This window comes from Idiotropiscis lumnitzeri, chromosome 15 (assembly GCF_059441095.1).
Source record: "Idiotropiscis lumnitzeri isolate Australia: NSW breed Sydney's pygmy pipehorse chromosome 15, RoL_Ilum_1.0, whole genome shotgun sequence".
NCBI lineage: Eukaryota > Metazoa > Chordata > Actinopteri > Syngnathiformes > Syngnathidae > Idiotropiscis > Idiotropiscis lumnitzeri.
Window position 1 is genome coordinate 3,380,573 of NC_142405.1, and position 18,153 is coordinate 3,398,725.

Consider the following 18,153-nt stretch of genomic DNA (forward strand, 5'->3'; position numbering starts at 1 on the left):
CCGTTCGTTCAGGAGAACTTGTTTCAGAGATTTCGGAAACTTTACAATTATTATTATTGCCCCCACAGACTTAATCAGCCTGGTAATTAGTGAGAGACCGATTATCGGACGGGCCGATTATCGCGTCCGATATTTCGTATTTTGCCGATAATCGGCATCGGGCTTTTTAATAACTTTCAAGGCCATTAATTTAAAAGATGGTTTATTTGGGTGAATTTTTGGCTGCAGCACACTTCTCTCTCTGCTGAGCTGGTGGCTCTGCCTGCAGAAGCAGATTGGCCAACCCACAGCACCATCTGATTGGTTCTTTGAGCAGTGGGTTGCAGCCAATCCGCACTGAGCTGCCTGTTTGCTTTTTCACCTCGAGTCGCACGCCTGAGGTCCCGGAAGGTAAGGCAACAGACTTTGCCCAAATTTGAAAAAATGTCAGTCTACTACAACACACAACTCATCGAGATTTATTTTCCGTTGTAAACTTTAAAGAGCTGTTTGTTTTCATTGAATTATAATACATGCTGTTGAGCCTGGGAGCGCCGTGCACTTTTTGTTTGTTTTGTAAGTCGTCTATTTTCGAAGATCTAAAAAAGCTTTAACATGTCGTGAATCACAATACATTCATAAGAATGCTGGAAAACGTCCCAAAAGTCGAAACATGAAGGGTTACAAATTTATATTTTGCCGTAGAAATTCTTTCGCCAAATAAGAGCAGTTTTCAGAGAAAAAGCATCTGTGCTTGAGATAGATCTCTGAGGAACGGCGCTGCTGAACATGGACACTCAACACAGACTCAACTGATGGGAGAAAAATGCTTAACATTCCAAATCAAAATAATAAAAAAAAAAAAATCTACAAATTCTTCAAAAAGGCGAAATCTAGGCTCACAGTAAAAAAAAAAAAAAATTCTAACGTTTCAGAAGCAATGTGTTGATTTTGAAGATGTTCCTTCATTTTTGCGTGACTAATGCTTGGTCCGACTGAGAGACCAGAGGCAGGTGTTCAAATTGATTCTTATCCAAATCCAGATTGTTTGGCCTTGGCAGAGGTCTGAGCTGTCCCGAGTGCCGTTCTCGTCTGTTGTCATGTGCTGATGAATTTGGCGGCTGCCATTGCAACATTTCAAGGTTAACGCTGAACGTCTGATTCACGGCGGGGTGGCATTGAAACATTTTAATTGAAAAGATCTCGGATTGTCGTCACCGCTTCAATCAGCGGGAGCGCTCGACTGAAATGCAAACAGCGAGCGCTAAATGAACTATTGTAAAAAAAAAAAAAAAAAAATCATAGCGGCTGACTTATTTCATTTTTCTGTGCGGCGTCACAAAGGATCAGAGTGATGTCGCAGAGGTCACCGGAGACGTTTCACGCTCTCTTTAGTCAAACTCGTTTGGGCAAATTATTCATCACACACATAATTAAGTGACCTTCCTCCATGTTGTGAATGATTTTGGAGTTTCAGGCTTTGAACAAACTACAAGGGCGTCGGTAGAAAACGCAAAAGCTTCTTCTCTCTTTTGAAATTTGCAATGATGTTCTGGAATGCTCATCACGACACGGCAGCTGAATGGCGCGCAAAAGATCAGCCTGGCGTTTCTTTTTTAGATCAAATGATGCTTTTAATCGCGGCTTATAATTATTTATTTATTTAAAAAAAAAATTTTAGGGGGGGGGCAAGCTTGTTTGAACAAATACGTGCTTCCAAATGCGCCTAAGCCACCTCATCTCGCTCCTCTGGCCACATTCGGAGCTTCTCACTTGCTCTTTAAAGGAGGAAATGTACACACAATTCAATGAAGTCGTACTTAGCCCGACTTGATTCCGCATAGCGCTGTCCCCTCGTCCAATCACAAGACTCGTTCATCCTTTCGCAACTGTCTATCAACTGTAAAATCTCCTCATTCACACGGATTAGACACCCGCGTGATTGTATCGGAAGGCCTCGGAAAGAATAGTGCACGCTCCTGGTATTGTGAAATCTGCCTGGCAACACGAGCTAGCTGAATTCTGATTGGATAAAAACTCTCACCTAAAAATGCAAAGCTGGGATATAATATGACATCAATGTGAAGAATATGATAATTTTTTCTTGATTACGTTAGGCCAGCAGAAAAGGCCTTGACGTAGTAAAAAAAAAAAAAAAAATAAATTGATCAACAACTCACATAGAGCCACTCCAAAATGTCTGCGAAATAAATTTTGTTCCCAGTTCCAAATTTTCAGCTTGCGAAGGTTTGATTCCATTATGCAGCCCGTTTGAATAGGCTTGCCCTTTCGCAGGTATTTGTGGACTCGGCTGGCATGGCCGAGGGATTAGAGAAGCAAAGCGCCGTGTTGCCATGGTTTCCAGTTTGGCTCTGCCACACTCCCGACACCAAGGATATGTTCTTTGTTGGCTTTAAGTATCACGCTAATTGTAAGCGGGAAACGCTTACGCAATAGAAAGATCCAGTCGGAGTCGTTACGTTACGAGGATGTTGACGGCTTCCTGCGCACTGTCTGCTTTTCAGCTTTTTAATGGGGTGGAAAAAAAAAACCACACTTGGTCTCGTTTTCCATTGAATATCATCCATCCCTTTCACTTTATTTGAATAATTAAATTCATCAACATCTCGTCTATTCAGCCAGCCATTTCTCAAGCCACTTTGCGGCGTGTATTGTGATTTCGCTGCCGGGAAGGCCTGCTAACTAATTAATGTTATTCAAAGGAGAAACACTAATGTGAAGGTTACGTTGAAAATAATGAAAAAAAGAAAAATATACAATGCGACGTTGCCAAGGTCGGATGTGATAAATAAAACTCGTTTGCGAGTCGCTTCAAGACTTAATTAAATGTGCGCAAAACGAAGACGTGAAAAAGGAAATCAGACCAAGTTTGATGACGAGAGTCGATTTTCTTCTTGAGGTCAACCAAATTTTATTTCATCAATCGTAATAAAACGATTTCATTTTCCCAATAGCACCAAATGTGAATGACGTATGTACTGTAAACAAAAAAAAAAAATGCTCGTACCAGAATTGTCCCCAAATGAGGATTGTTGATAATCGCTATCGCAATGGAATCGCTCCAAACATTCCGGCCTCCATTTTTCCACGTCAGTGCAGTATTGCGCAACATGTTGCCGCCTGGAGCAATTGTCCCCTCGCGTGGACGTTGAGCTCAACTTCTCATACCTGATTAGCCTTCTTGAGCTACATTTTTTTTTTTTTTTTTTTTGTAAGCCAGTGGTGCTTACGCCTGTAAGGCGCCAAACCGCCCGCAGAATTCTGCTGACATCGCAGAGACGTCTCGCCAATTCTTGCAACTTGGTCATGTCTTTATTTACTTTTGTTGTCCATCTTCATCGCTTATTGGCTTTATTTCATATCGTCGCCTCGCTTCTTTTGCTTTTCATAAGGTTGTTGACACCACCACCCCCCCCCGTGCTCCCTTCCCGCAGCAGAACCCGCAGACATGCCCGAGGCTTGTCTCAGCCTCCCTGAAGTACACGCTTGCAGGTACTCGAAGTTTTCTCACCCCCCACCCCCCTCCCTCCCCCTTCTCTAATCATTCAGCATAACACTGGTGAAAAAAAACCAAACAAACTCGGCCATATAATGTAGTTGTGCATTTTTTAGTTTTCTTCGCCCTTTGGGTGCAACTCACGATGGAGACGCGGTGTTGACTGGAACATATTGTGAGGTTGCTTTCTTGGAATGTTCCCTCACTTTGTTTGCGAGTTTACAGGCGGGCCCGTACTGAATTTATTGTTTTAAACTTGAGACGAGGAGGACGCAAGGCTGTGAGTAAGGATAGTCGGGTTTGGAAATTTGTTTTGTGTTTGTTGTAGTTTTGGAATTTGAATTATTGATTTTTTTTTTTTTTTTAAAGATGGTTAGTTTTAATGAGTTTTCAGGGCAGGGTTGTTAGTTTTTATTAATTTCAGTTTTTTTTCCTCAAAACAAATAGTTAGTTTTTGTACTAGTTTTTGTTTTTAAAAAGAAATGTTTTAAACGTGATCAAGATTAAAAAAAACTACAAAAAAAAAAAACGACCAGGCTTCAGCAAAATATGTCAAAACATTTTACAGCTTTGAATCCCAATAAATGGCGTTCATGCCGCTTCTAAAGTTGGATGCAGGCAATTATAATAAAACAAAGATGCCTCGTTTGCCAGGTTGCCGACTTCTAAAGTGGATTTGTGGGTTCAATTCCTGTTGAAGTATTAAACCCGGGTGGACCGTGTACCTTTTTTTCCTATTACGTCTATTTTTTTTCATGTAGAAAAGCAAAAAAAAAGAAAAGTGGCTGTTCGGCTTTTCCTTTTTTTGGGAAACGACCGTGCCGTTAATATGGAAAGAAATGCTTTCAAAATCAACCCCAAAGGCTCGTGTATCAAATTAATTGCCAAAAACAAATGACACTTTCTTTACAAATGTTTTTGTAAACTTCAGTTAATTTTTGGTTTTCAAAATCATTTTAGTTTTTATTTTATTTCGTTATTATTATTATTAATCAATCTTTTATAAATGGAATAAACTCGTCACGCATGCAGACATGGAAAGCACAGCTCTCATTCTGAAAACAATGAACAAATAAAAGTCACGTTTCAAATAAAGAACAAACGGGGGGAAAAGGTTGTTTAACAAATTCCAAACGAATGCACGAGAGCAGCTAATAATCTTCACAGCTAATCACACGGCGGAGATGCCCGCGGGTCCAGTCGCAAACGAAGTGATGTCGTGCCAAGTGGAGCTGCGCATGGCTGCGTACGCATCACAGAGCCTGCGGCGACACTAACAAGTGCTCGGCTGAAAAACCCCCAAAAAAATATATATAAAAAAATCGCTCCACTTTCCTACCGAGCACAGCGGAGGTGACGTAAATATGACGTGAAAATTTAGTGGTCGTTCTCTGACAACATGTGACGTTAGATATTGCATGTACCGGAATATGAACGAAATATGCGATGGAAAATAATAATAATGCGATTTATTTTTTTTTTACCAGATTTTTTTAACTTTAAAACGGGCTCATTTTTTTTTTGTGCCTTATCAATATTTTTATATATTTTTTTATTATAATATTTTATGGTATTATATTGTAGCTATGAAATATGAACGCCCTCTTCTGTGTTGCGTGCCTGTCAGGCGTCTTCACAGGGATTTTATATTGACATTTATTTGGTGATATTTCACATTGTAAAGCTTGTCGCACAAAACAAGAAAAAAAAAAAAACGAGCGCTTTGCACACCTGGCGTCCTCCTGCTGTGAACACGCACGCTATCAAAGCCCATTTTTCTTCCCCCCCGCCGTGCTGGCGTTGCCCCCCCCCCCCCCCCCCCCCCTTCCAACATAGGTGGCCTATTTCCAGCCTCGTGCACCCTCGCTCTTGTCGCACCTGCGCCGCCTTCATGCTGACGGTGCACCAATCTCCTCTTTGTGCTTGCTCATATATCACTTCTCCCGTGCGCAAATTAATCATTACTTGTAAATCTTCCCTCACGCTATGCACATTTTTTTTATTTATTATTATTTTTTTTTTATAAGTCGTTACATTTATTGCATCAAAAGGTCGTCCGTGAGAATTCAGGTGCAGTCCGGTTAACGGTGGGTGAATTAGCCACCTGAATGTTATTTTCCTCCAATATTTTCAAGAAGCGTATCCTTAGATGCTCCCTCGGGACCTTTCCAAACGCTGACAGAGTGAATTTATGTCTTTGGGTGTTAAGCGTGTGATTTGCCGCCGAGTTACGCCGTAATCCTTGTCGAAGCGTTAGCGGCCGGTCCGGCCAGCCGTTTCATTTTATCCACCCTGGGCCTCGCTTTTTTTTTTTTTTTTCACTTGACGGGGAGAAGGCGGAAAGGTTTTATATTGTCTCCTTATTACCACCTGCCCGATGTGCAGCATCCTTGTCGGGGATTTTCGGTGGCGGACATTGTCAACTGTTTGACTTGGTAAACAACACACTTCATCCTCTTGGAAAGGAGCCGCAAAGCGCCTGGAAAATAAAAAAGAAACATATCGAGGGTCTTCGGTTAAACAACGGTGCCAATGTCGAACAATTTCGTGTTATGGATGGCGTACAATTAACTAGTGCGATTGCGCAAGAATGACTTTTTTTTTTTTAAAGTTCAGGATCGTTATCCAGGTTCTGCAGACCTTGCTGATTATCTGATTATTTGAATCAGGTGTGTTGCAGAGATGGAAAACAGTTCGGACAGCGGCTCTCGGGGAACAGGATTGAACACCTCTGCTTTAGGCTCATTGATTTGGTTTTGAAGAAAAGTGGACTAGTCATTCACAGAATTGTAATTTGTTTCCGCAGTTGTGGCCAAACAACTTTGTTTTTGCATTTAGCTAAGCGCATCAAATATCATTGTGGGGCAGGATTAGTACATTAAAAATTACTCAGCCGTCCTGTCCTGTCCTATCCGACACATGTTCTCAGTCCACATCGAGATAAAATCGTACTCCTCTGTCATGTTATTTTTTTGGGGTTATTTGTCGTACTGGCGCCTTTTTTTTTTTTTTTTTTTTTGTTCTTTTGGCGCCGATCTCTCTTTCCTCTCAATCTGTCCCCGTTCAAATCTCGTTCTGCGTTTCCAGTTAATATCCAGAGAGAGCATACCAAACTCTCCGGCATGATAAAGTCGACGCATCCACCATACTGCATGACTAAGCAGCCTAACAGAACAGGATTGGATTAAAAAAAAACATTTTTAAATGGAAGAACGCTTGTTCAATTCTGAGAAGATTCTTGGCCTTCTTTGACATTTGCGATTATTTGATGACGACAATGGTGATGCTTCCGCTGATCTCGATGAGAATTGTTTGGCCTCGGCGCAAGTTCGCTTTTAAGCGCTTTCCAATACTCCAGGAATTGTTGCGCTTCACCTTTTGTCCTATTTCCTGCAGGTCTTTGAGGGAAACGACGTGTTCATGTCCATTCATAATGACACAACCTTGACACGCTCCGTAGCGCAGCTCTCACATTTATGATGAGCAAAAAGTTACGATCCAGCATGCTGTCGGCTCTGCGAGTAAACTTCGAGACGCTCGACAACATCATTGAGGAATTCAGCTTTGCATTTCGGCTGTTTTGTTGTCCATTTTTATCAAGGTCTTAAAAAAAAAACATTTTGGCAGTTCTTGTGCAGCGCGATAAGATTTTGCCCAGATCCAACATTCTTCGTTAAAGTTCATTGGAGTCGATTTTTTAAATTTTTATTTATTGAAATTTATTTGATCAATTAATTAATTAATTAATTTATTCATTTATTTATTTAATTTTATTATTTGATTATATTATTTGATTTATTTGTTTGTTTATGTGTTAGTTTATTTATTTATTTATGTTTTTTGCTCTTCTGTAAGTATCTAAAAGTAAAAAAAAAAAAAATACAGAGGTGGCTAAGTGGCCAGTTGCTTCTCCAGTGCAATATAACCGACTCAGTGTTGTGTTGTAAAAAATGTTGACTGAAACTCATCACGCACGTGCAGTGAACCGTAGCGCCATCAAATGAGTCCCCGTTCAGCGACGCAGGCCGGCTATTGACCGACTGTAAATATTTACCCCCGCCAATTAAACAAGAGGCGACCGTGAGGCCAACGTGACGGTTATTGAAACGCGCGGTGCGTGACACCGCCACAGCTAATCTTAAGAACATACAAAATCCGATCGATGCGCCGAAAACACTCGGTCAACGTGACGGACGCCGATAAATGCCGGTCAAAGTCTGAAACTGTTTTCTTCCAGTGCGCTGCGGGTCTGTGTTACATCATCTTCATTTCGTCGCATGTCTTGGCTACTTAGCTTCCAATAGCGTTTCTGTTCAATTATTTATTTATTTAAAAAAAAAATTTTTTTTTGTCCAATCAGTCGGAATTGTTGTTATGTGGTTATTCGACATAGATTTCCCGGATTTAATTTCTGGATCCTTCCACCAGATATCTTACTGGGCTCGCTCATGACACAAGAAAGAAATGGAAGGCTTGATTTTGGCTATCGCCGGCTTTTGACGATGATGCTCAAGTGGTTTATTATTGGAATTATTTTTTAACAAAGGAGTTTTCAATGACCTTTATGTGATGAAGTGCACCCTGTCGGCGTGTTGCCCTCAGATCTGCACATAAATTAAAATGACAGTCAAACAATTACTGCGCGGTGGTGGTCCCGCCAATGACAGAACGCTGCCAAGAAGAATTCACCACCAATTCATTATTTCATATTTCATCATTTATATGCATCACCGCAAGTCGACAAATCAGGCGGGGCGGGACGTGCCAGTTAGTCGCAGAACATTTCATTTGGACTCTGTCGTAGGATTGTGCAATGAAAACAAATATAGCCCTCAAATTTCTCGAAATAGCGGCATATCAACCTTTGGACGTTCATTTATTTTTCTGCCGTTGAATGTTTGAGTCGGTCGCTATGAAGCTTCTGTTTGTCCGTTCGTGGTGCAGAAGAGAAAATGGAAGGAGAAGTCAAGGCAATTTGGCACCGTCTCGTATCTCCTCCATCATCTCGCACGCATGTCAGTTGTTTTGGAAAAAGGCCGAAAAGCCCCCTCAGATTCGGAGCGGGGATCGTCTTTGGGCCTATCCGTGGTCGCCCCAGCTGTCAGGAGCTGGCTCGCGTCGCCGACGCTGAACCCTCGCCAGAAACTTTGGATCAAAATCAGTTCAGGAAAATCCGAGGTTTGCGTTTAAACGGGGAACATTTCCGGATTAAACCATTTTCAACTTCAAACATTTTGATTTGTAGGCCGCAATGGGTTCTAAAATTTGACAAACGGGTCGGACCAGGAGCAGATGGATGGAGTGTTTTGGTAACCTCCCCTCATCAGAGAAAAAAAATACATAAACTATACCGAGAAAACATATGTTTACATTTTAAAATATAAAAAATATTTAGTTGTCCATTCCTTATTGAACACTCAACATTCTCATTTCTTAGCTCCGGTCATCCCTCCAGAAGGTCGAAAAGTCAAGTGAAAACGTCAAGTAAGAGGCTCCTCCCCCACAAAGACACATCAGAAGTACAGGGAAGATAAAACATCATATAATTAATTCATTTTATTTTTCAGGTCCAGCGGGCCGGATTCAAACATTTAATGGGCCGCATGTGGCCACCGGGCCATAGTTTGCCCATACCTGATTTAAGGTAATTTTTAAAAAATGTATTTATTTATTTATTTTTTTTTTTTTGGGGGGGGGGGGGGGATCTTGAAGTTATCATCAAGGCGGGAACAGTGCTTGACTTATGTATGTTGAATTTGTTTGTAAATTTGTTCGCCTTAAACTGGTCCGGAGCTCAGTCTTGGCTTGTGTTCTCCGTTCCGGTCGGATCCGTCTTGGTCTTAATCTTCCTTGGCCTCGTTATGGGTCTGGATGTCAATCTCGATTGGGTTTGGATCTGGTTTTCCATTTGATCTCGATCGTTTTTTCAAGTTAGTCTGGATCTACCCTGATCGCGTTCTTTATTTTGTCTTATATTTCTTTGGTTGTAGTCCTGACGTCAAAACTGCTTTCATGTTGAAGAGTAATCAAATTACTCGTGTCGATGTATGTCCCTGAAGGTTCAATCTACACCAATCGCAGAAGCACTCACAGTCCATTGAGGAAGCGTAACTTGCAATGATGTCATTGTGTAGGTGGTTGGGAAAAAAGGCAAGGACACTTTGTGAGTGCTTCTTTTTATAGATCAACAAGAATCCAAGCCGAATGGATTTTATGCACTCGGTAATGTGGAGAGCCTGCCTGACCGTGAAGATAGATTTTTCAATATAAACGTGAACACAGCGTTGACGAGCCGGCCCGCCGCCAGCCAACGTGTCCTTGCGAGAAAAAAAAAAACGTGAGCGCGAACGGCGAGGAACACCGGCGGCCCATAAAGTGCAACGGGAAACGCAAAAAAACATAAAAGTCCTGCCAAGACTCTCGGAAAAATAATGGAGCCATCAGCTGTAATGACACGGCCTCTGCCGTGGGAGGCTCGGGGAATATTCAATCTGAAGGCCGTAAAAGAAAAAAACATTGTCAACCCAGTTAACTGCCAGCCCTTAAAAGCAATGTCCGGTTACATGTTCGGACCAGACGGGTGGAAGCGCTTCCACTCTTGTGCACTCCATCTACCCCAAGGAGATGGAGCGTGAAGATAATGCACCGAGAAAGATGTCACAGCTTTGGCCGCCACTCGCTCCCGCTCGGGCGTCGTTTCTACTACTCAGGAGACATCAACAAGGTGTGAGGACAAGGAGTGATAAATCTAATACACGTGGACTGAAAGCCCGGCGAGTCCCTGGCGCCGTTTCGCTTTCGCCTCTCTTTTACATCAGAAATGAAGCCAGGTTTTTTTTCCCGCACGTTCATGCGGAAACGGTTTTCCTTGTTTCAAGCGGACAAAGGCTGCATAGGAAGCGTGCGCTAACCATCAATAATTTTGAAACGCCGCATTAAAATTTCACCAAAGGCTCCTTGCCGCCCAGCATGTTTGCAACTTCACCTCGTCGACCTTGCACGGCAGGAGAAAAAAAAAAAAAGACATTGGTGTGGATTGAAATGTTTTTTTGACACGTCTATTTCATTTGAGTCACTGGGGGGGGGGGGAGTGGGGGGGGGGGGTATCAAGCCAAAAAAAAAAAAAAATGTTACATGCTTGTCAAAATGATGCTGGCGTTAGAAAAATGCTCAGATGAAAATGGATTTTAGGAAATTATCGTATATTATTTCAGTATACGCCACCCATGACGAGTACATACGAAACGTCGCAAATGGGAAATTAGCCATTAGCACAATTAGCAACGAGCACATTTCGCCAGCTTTTAGTGATGGGTAAATGAAGCTTCAAATGTGCTTCATGAACCACTTGCAGTATTTTTGGACTCCAGTAGATGGCACTCTCTGTTCACCATTGGGCTGAAAACACGCTGACGTGGCATTTTTTTTAAACCAACAGTGCCATCCACAGGAATCAAAAAATACATCAACGGGTTCATGAAGCACTTTTGACGCTTCATTTTCCCATCACGACCAGCTTTATCAAACATGAAATAGTCAATTCTTGCTTCAAGTTAAACGCACCAAAGCCGCTCAGCGTGGGCAAGTTTGGAACGTTGCGGTTCATTTCGCAGGGCCCGTGTGATCCGCTGCATGGCGATGGCGTCCTCGCATTAGTGATGAGGAAAGCGTACCTTCGCGCTGACAGTAATGAATGACTTGCACTTTATGGACAAGCGAGGCGCCTCGATAAGCGATGGCCTTCCCTTCCCAATTTGGCCCACGCGTCCAGACGTGCTCTTTGACCTTGCCAGCTGACACGATTTTGCAGAGCCATGGCATTTGGGTGTTGGCTGAGAGAATTACAAGCAGATCGCAATATGCTCCAACTTTTGGATTGGGAGATAACATTTCTCTCGTGCACTGCACACACCAAAGCCACCCAAAAAATCCCCATAGTGGCCACAAGAGGGTGGCAAATTGCTACTTTTTTATTAGACAGGGCTATGGCTTAACTAAATGCAGCACATCCCCTCACTTGGAGCCAAGATGGCGCCAATACTTTTATATTCTGCAACGCTTTGGCCTGAGCACGAAAGCGGAAAACGTGAGAACGGAGGAAAAGGTGGCCAAAAATATCAGCACATGGTTGCATTTGAATATGCGCAGGGAACGTCGTCTCCAAATTTGGATCACCCGTGCTGTATTTATATTGCACGATCCAATTGAACGCCTATTTTGCTGTTTTGAGATCAGCGTATTTTGATGACTTCACGCTCGCGTTGCCGTGGTGTAGCCAATCTGAGCGTTCATGCGGCGCTCGCATGAGCAGATGTCGGATATGTTTTGAATTTTTTTTTTTCCAAGTCAGCTTTGGAAGCGCTCGGAATTTGAAGGGATCCAATTCCACTTTTTTATGCTGCCATCATGCATTTCCCAATTGCCCAACTTGAGAGCATAAAAACCCCCCAAAAAACTGGTGTTGTCACTTCAAGCTTGCCGCGTGAATCGAGCGTAATAGCAAGAGCAACGACCTTTTTTGTTTTTTTTTCATGTACTACTACACACTCATGTGTATGCATTTTGGTCCCCTTTCCAGCTCGACCTGTAAAATTCTCAAACTTGCCGTATGAACTTTTCTATTCCAGCGCACAGATGGGATTTATTTACAGGAGCCGATTGGCACATATGGTCGTAAATGAATTAGGCCTAGCCCCAAATATGTACCCTCGTCCGCACTCCGAGGCTTCAGCCACCTGTTTTAATCGAGGCACCCAAGTTTTCATCACTTAGTAATCCGAGCGTGCCCGCCACGTGTATGCCGATATTCACGTTTGAATTTTCTTTGATAAGAAAAAGACGACTCGCCGGTTGAGGACATCTCGGGCCAGTGTCTCATTAATTGCGCCTTTTCATCCCGCGAGCTGGGGCCATTCTCATTCACGAGGCTTTTGTCGCGAGTCACAAGATAATGAAAAAAAAACTTAACGCCGCATCCTCCCGAGTTATGATTTCAATTGCTATGCAGGCGTTGATTTTCACGTTCCGGAGTCTCTTTTGAACGGATGCCGGCAATCTGGCTCCGGGGGTTAACGAGGAGCCTTGGCATCCCGCTTAACGATTCCGCGCAGGCTCGGGGGCCCACGTGACGTCGCATGCAATAGGCCCGGCACTTGTTTATATCTGCGGATGAAGCATCCCACTGGCCGCAAATTAAGCATTCCGGCCGGGCCGCCTTGTTGTGCTACGCCGTGACGTGTCTGGCGTACCAAATCTTCACTTGGCTGCCATCTTGCACGGGAGGAAGATCCGAAGCCGCCTTATCTTTTGAAATGACACCACTTCACATTATTTACACTTGATAAAAGATTTGATTCATACGCCTGAACGGAAAAAAGGTACGTCTGTTTACCGCTGGTGAGTCAATGGACGTTTTTGGCGGGGAGTTTTTTTCTAACTGACAAATTGCATAAACAGAAGAAAAATATGATCCATGTTAGCAAAGCCGGTAGGCAAACAGACTGGGGGCCACCAAATGTGTCATAAAACACATTTTTTAATAAAGTCTTATTTGATTTAAATTCACACACTTAAAAAAAAAAAAGCTTAATCTACCGCACTGGTTTGATTAGGGACAGCAAAAAATTAGAAACAGCTTTTAGTGAGCGTCAGTGCAGTTGACGATGGCAACAAACAATATTGTTGAATAACTATTAAAATAATAAATCTGTGTAATAAGTGGAGTGTTGCCTCTCGGGCAGTTTCTGATGATGTCAGAATGAAATGACAAAAAGCTGTCAAGCTATTTATTTTTCTTCTTTCATCTGTTCTTTAAAAAAAAAGTGTTAAAAAAAAAAGAAATAAAGAAAATGGTCCTAAACAAAAATGTCAAATTAAGATGTGAAGAAAATACAATAGAAATAAAAATATGTAAAAGTCACATTTGTTCCTAAAAATTGTCGAAATCAATCATTGAACTGATGCGAAAAATACAAACCTCGCAACTAATTGGTTGTCTCTCGCATGCTCGACAGGGGAAATGTAGCTCACACTCTTAAGTCATGACATTAGCAGAATTAAACCTGAGTCATACTGAGAAGCCCGTCCCGTCCCGTTCCGTTCCTTGACTTGATATTTTTCGCCTCAAGGTGCACAACGCAGAAGATTTAGCCCGAGACAAAAGCGTTGCCAAGCTGATTTTTATTGTGACTCCTCTCCTCAATTAAAACACACATTTTACACGGATCAATATGGAGGGAGTCTATAAAAAAAAAAAAAAAAAAACGTCAATACCTGAAGCAAGAGAGTGTGCCACTGGAAAGGACTCGGAGATACCGCCGCGGATAACAAGTTCCCGCCTTTGAACTTTGAATTCGGACGTTCTTTGTGAAATACGAGAGCGACGCATTGATTAATCCATCTGTACTGATCTGAATTTCCTTTGAGTTGCGCGCATCCCTTTGAAATATTCAAAGTTGATCTCTTGGAATAACCATTATACAGACCTCCGCTCTCCTTGGAGGGGGGGGGGGGGGCATGCCGAGAAAGTGGCTGCATACAAATGAAGTTCAAAAAAAAAAAAAAAAAAGGCCAAGCAGGAAACCTCGCGTGCATCATTTCGCTCTGAGATATCGCAAGCTTGTTCGTCGCCGTGCGAGCGTAAACAACGTCGCCTAATTGGTACACGCGTGTCACGGTCAGACTGCAAGGCCTCGTTATAGTTCAAATTTGAATCGCAGACGTGATGGCCAAACAAAATGTTGCATCGCGTGTTTGTGAAGGGTTGGATCAAGACGGCCAGACGGTTCTTGTTTGTTGAAACTTTTCACCTTTAAGTCGATGATCTCTACATTCCCGACGAAAATGTAAACAGAGAGCATTTTAAAAACAACCATCGCATCAGAAATATAAAAACAGAATGCCAATTATAGCATTTAGGGTGATCATTAGTGTTAACGAGTTTTTTTTTTTTTTAATAGACATCTTTAATAGCTGCCTTAATTCTCCCGTGTGGCGTAATTTCCATTACTCACGAAGCATTGCGTGTCCATGTGATGGTATGTAGTCTGAGCGCACGTGCCTCCACACCTTGTTGGACCATCTGCGGCCCGACACACACACACACACACACACACACACACACTTCCTTCCAGTCTCAGCTGCTCATCAGCACTTCATTTTGTCTCCCAATATGCATCGCTGTTAGCATCTCGGCTGTTGTCTGCGCGTGTGTTTGACTTGAGCTGCAAAAGTGCAACAGGCTCACAGCGTTGTCTGTGGCACGTGGCCAGTCTGTTGGCCATTTTGATTTATTTGATTATTTTTTTCGCAGGGCTTCTGTACTGTTGTGTAAAGCGGGTCTGCCTCACAGTTGCAAAATCCCAACTTTGAATCTCTGCTCGCTTTTTTTGGCATGATGTTTTTGGTTTTGAATTTGTTTCACTTTTCGCCGTTACAATCAGCCTGGATTGGAGCCAAATGACGCTGCAGTTAGGAAAAAAAACAGCTTTTTATGCGTCACTTTTCATTACAGACAATTATTAATGTAACGATTAATCAATTCAAAATCGATTTAAACTGCATCGATGTAAAAAAATCAAATAATTGATTTGGAAATTTCGATCATTTGTAAAGGTAACAATCAAATCTATTGTACATGTATTTATTTTCATGTTCAAGTCTGCCACTATCAAAACACTGGTAAGACATAAAATGTAGTTGAACGGTCAAAGTGATTTAATTTTTTTTTTTTTATTGGAAAGTTGCAAAAAGTTACTCTTTAAAACAAGAACAAAATTCTGATGTTAAAATCCAAACATATTTCAGTTTGAAAATTAATTATTCATTTGAAAAAAAAAAAGACCCCCCCCACCCAAAAAAAAGAAAATCGGAAGCTGATAATTGAAAATCCCTATCGATGATACAGTTGCGTGCTTTTTGTGTCTCGTGAGCCACAACTTATTTACTTTCCCTTTGTTGACACACTGAGTTTTTTTTTCCAAACATATGAAGAACACGCAGTGATCGAGTGCGTTCTGGCAACCTTCTTGTTGAGACGACGCTGCCTTTGTTTCAGATGTATCAAATCAGCAAATGTTGCCTTGGTGAGGAATAAGTTGAAGGTTGCCTCCCGTGTTTGTTCTGTTCATTAAAACGCACACTAATGCAAGGGTTCTAATTAAAATGTCTAATTAAGACTGCGTGTTGACAAAGAGCAGATCACGCTGGAAGAGCCTCCAGGGGCAGCCGCCGCACGGCTACGAAATGCTAATAATCAGCGCCGCATGGAAATGGAGCAAATAAGCTTAGCTCAACTTTATTTATAGAGTACTTCAAAATCATGCAGCTGAAACAAAGTGCTGTGCATGAATAAAATCAAACACAAGAAACATCAAACAAAAATCATAGAGGTAAAAATAATTAATGACGAATTGAATGAAATCACGCCGTCGAGGTTTCATTTTTGGTTATGCGACCACCAAAGCAAATTGTAGACAATGGGTACTTTTTAAAAGGAGGAGGTTCTGTCGCCCCCTGTGGTGGAAAGCTGCATAACAAGAGAACCAAAAGCCGAGTACATCTTTTTGTAAGTTGGACCGGCTGTGTTATTGTGAGTTTCGCTCCTCGACTCTGACGTATTCCCGTGAGAGCAGCACAAAATGCATCTCGGGATATTTTCCTCGCCACGCCTCCACCCGATGCATTTTTGATTTAAGCTAGCTGACGAGAACAATATCCGCCTATCTGTGCATTTTTTTCTCTTTCAATTGGAACGTTTCACGACATCACAAGGATGGAAGAAGGGAAAAGAAGACAAATTGAGAAACCCATAGCCAAATTCCACCTAACTCCACCCCTCCCGCCCCCGCCCCGCCTCCACACCGCCGTGTGCTTTTTACCCTCCTCCAAATGTGATTCACCAACATTGTACTGTTCTGTTTGGAAAAAAAAAAAAACTTTCTGAATGTTTCTTTGAGTCAACGCAGGTTTTAGTGCTCATTCAATACGCAATTCTTTGTATTTGATTGCCTCGTCCTTTGCTGGACCGCACACAAAGACGCCAAAGTTCTTTTCGACTTTCATTTATTTAGCAACGAGCTGGACGCAAACTTTCTAAATTGCCGGAGTCGGTTGAATCAATATTTAGAAGGTACATGCAGGACCGTCGAGGACACGAAGTACTCGTCGTCTCATGCAAGACCTTTTTTTTCCTCGTCTTGGATGTTGATGACGGAATCGGCGGAGAGATGGCGAATCATTGTCGCTCTAATTCTACGATGGTGTCGAGAAGTAGACGACGAAAAAAGGAAGACTGTGAACGGACTTTGGCTTTGGATATTGTGTGTCAGAGGAAAGTGTTTAATTGAGCACATCCTCCCGCTTCACGGATGGCGGCGGCAAATCAAACTGATCCGTGCCGACACCTCCACAGAACCGCCGTTTCCACGTCGTTCTGTTTTATTCTCCTTTGGAATTCTTTGAAAACGTGAAAGAAACTCATTTTGCTAGCTTGTCGGTTTAATTTTAGCATTATGCAACCGAGACAATTAGCATCTTGACGTGCGTCAAGAGTCCGATATAACGGAGAGAATCCGGTAACTTTTCAAAAATTAAGTATTTTTCATTCTCGAATAAGAAATAAACCGGAAATACGGCAAGTGTTTTCTTTCATTTGCGCGTCCCGTCCAAAGTGGCCCACGTTCCGATACCGGGCCGAGGGCCGGTGGTTGGGGACCACTGCTCTACAAGTAGCCAATGAGAATGAAATTTAAATTTGCCCTTTTGTGACAACCTTGCTAATAACGCAAATGATGCTAATTGCCGTCTCTTACTGCATATCTTGAAATGCAGACGGGCAAATAAATCCCAAAAGGTCCAAATATGTTTCGATGCTGAAAGCCTGCGACGTCGTCGTCGTGAAGTTTTCAAGTGGTTTGAAAGCTTTGTTTCCTTTTAAAATGCAGAGAAACAGCAATTTCGTTTATGAGAGAATGTTCATTTATTGTGTAACAGCCGGTCTCCGTCGTGAATATTGTGACGTGACCTTCTTTTACGCAGCAACTATTCAAGCCTCAACGCGAGCACGAAATACCAAAAGACGGCGTCATTTTTCACTTTTGTCAAACAGCAGCCCGGCCGGAACCGGCGCTTTCCCCTCGCCGCCCCGGTTTATTCGCGGTGATTGACACCTAAGACACGCTTGTACAAATTCTACATTGTCTATTTTGTGCAGTCGGAGGTGGAGAAGATCCCATTTCAGCTGGCGAAAAGGTGGAAAGAGCGCAGGGGGAGGAATGCTCAGCTTCCCGCCAGCCAACGAGCGAGCGTGGCGGAGCGGACAGGTTGTCCCAACACTGCCAAATGTGCCGTGATTTGCCCGGCGGCTAAACGTCAATCGCGGCAAGTCGGGTATGGCAACTAATTGTGAACAACTTGATTTGGAGAAAATCAGCAAGCACAACGGGGGGGTGGGCTTGTTTTGAGTTGATTGACACATGGTCACCTAATGTTTAGATGAAATGAAAAAATGATGTTGTTCGGAGCGCACGTAGTACCGCATCCTCATGAATCCAAACACGGCATTTTGATGAATATTGTTTTTTGCGGAATTAAGGCTCAGCTCGACAAATCAAGATCGCAATGTGGAGCGATAAATCATTCGGACAGCGAGCCCTCGC

General features: G+C 42.5%; 1 protein-coding gene across 3 annotated transcripts in view; it reads left to right on the top strand.

The window, feature by feature from the left end:
* Positions 1 to 18,153, top strand: part of LOC148322223 (uncharacterized) — a 143,181-nt gene that overhangs the window by 31,078 nt on the left and 93,950 nt on the right. For 2 of the 3 annotated variants that reach the window (XR_015846703.1, XR_015846702.1), the window contains exon 3: positions 17,709 to 17,884. Coding sequence is in view for 1 of the 3 variants with exons in the window: in XM_088317830.1 (XP_088173956.1) it covers positions 17,709 to 17,817 (109 nt within the window). In the remaining 2 variants the exon portion in view is untranslated. The remainder of the gene's footprint in view (positions 1 to 17,708; positions 17,885 to 18,153) is intronic. The other variant, XM_088317830.1, reaches the window with a different exon arrangement.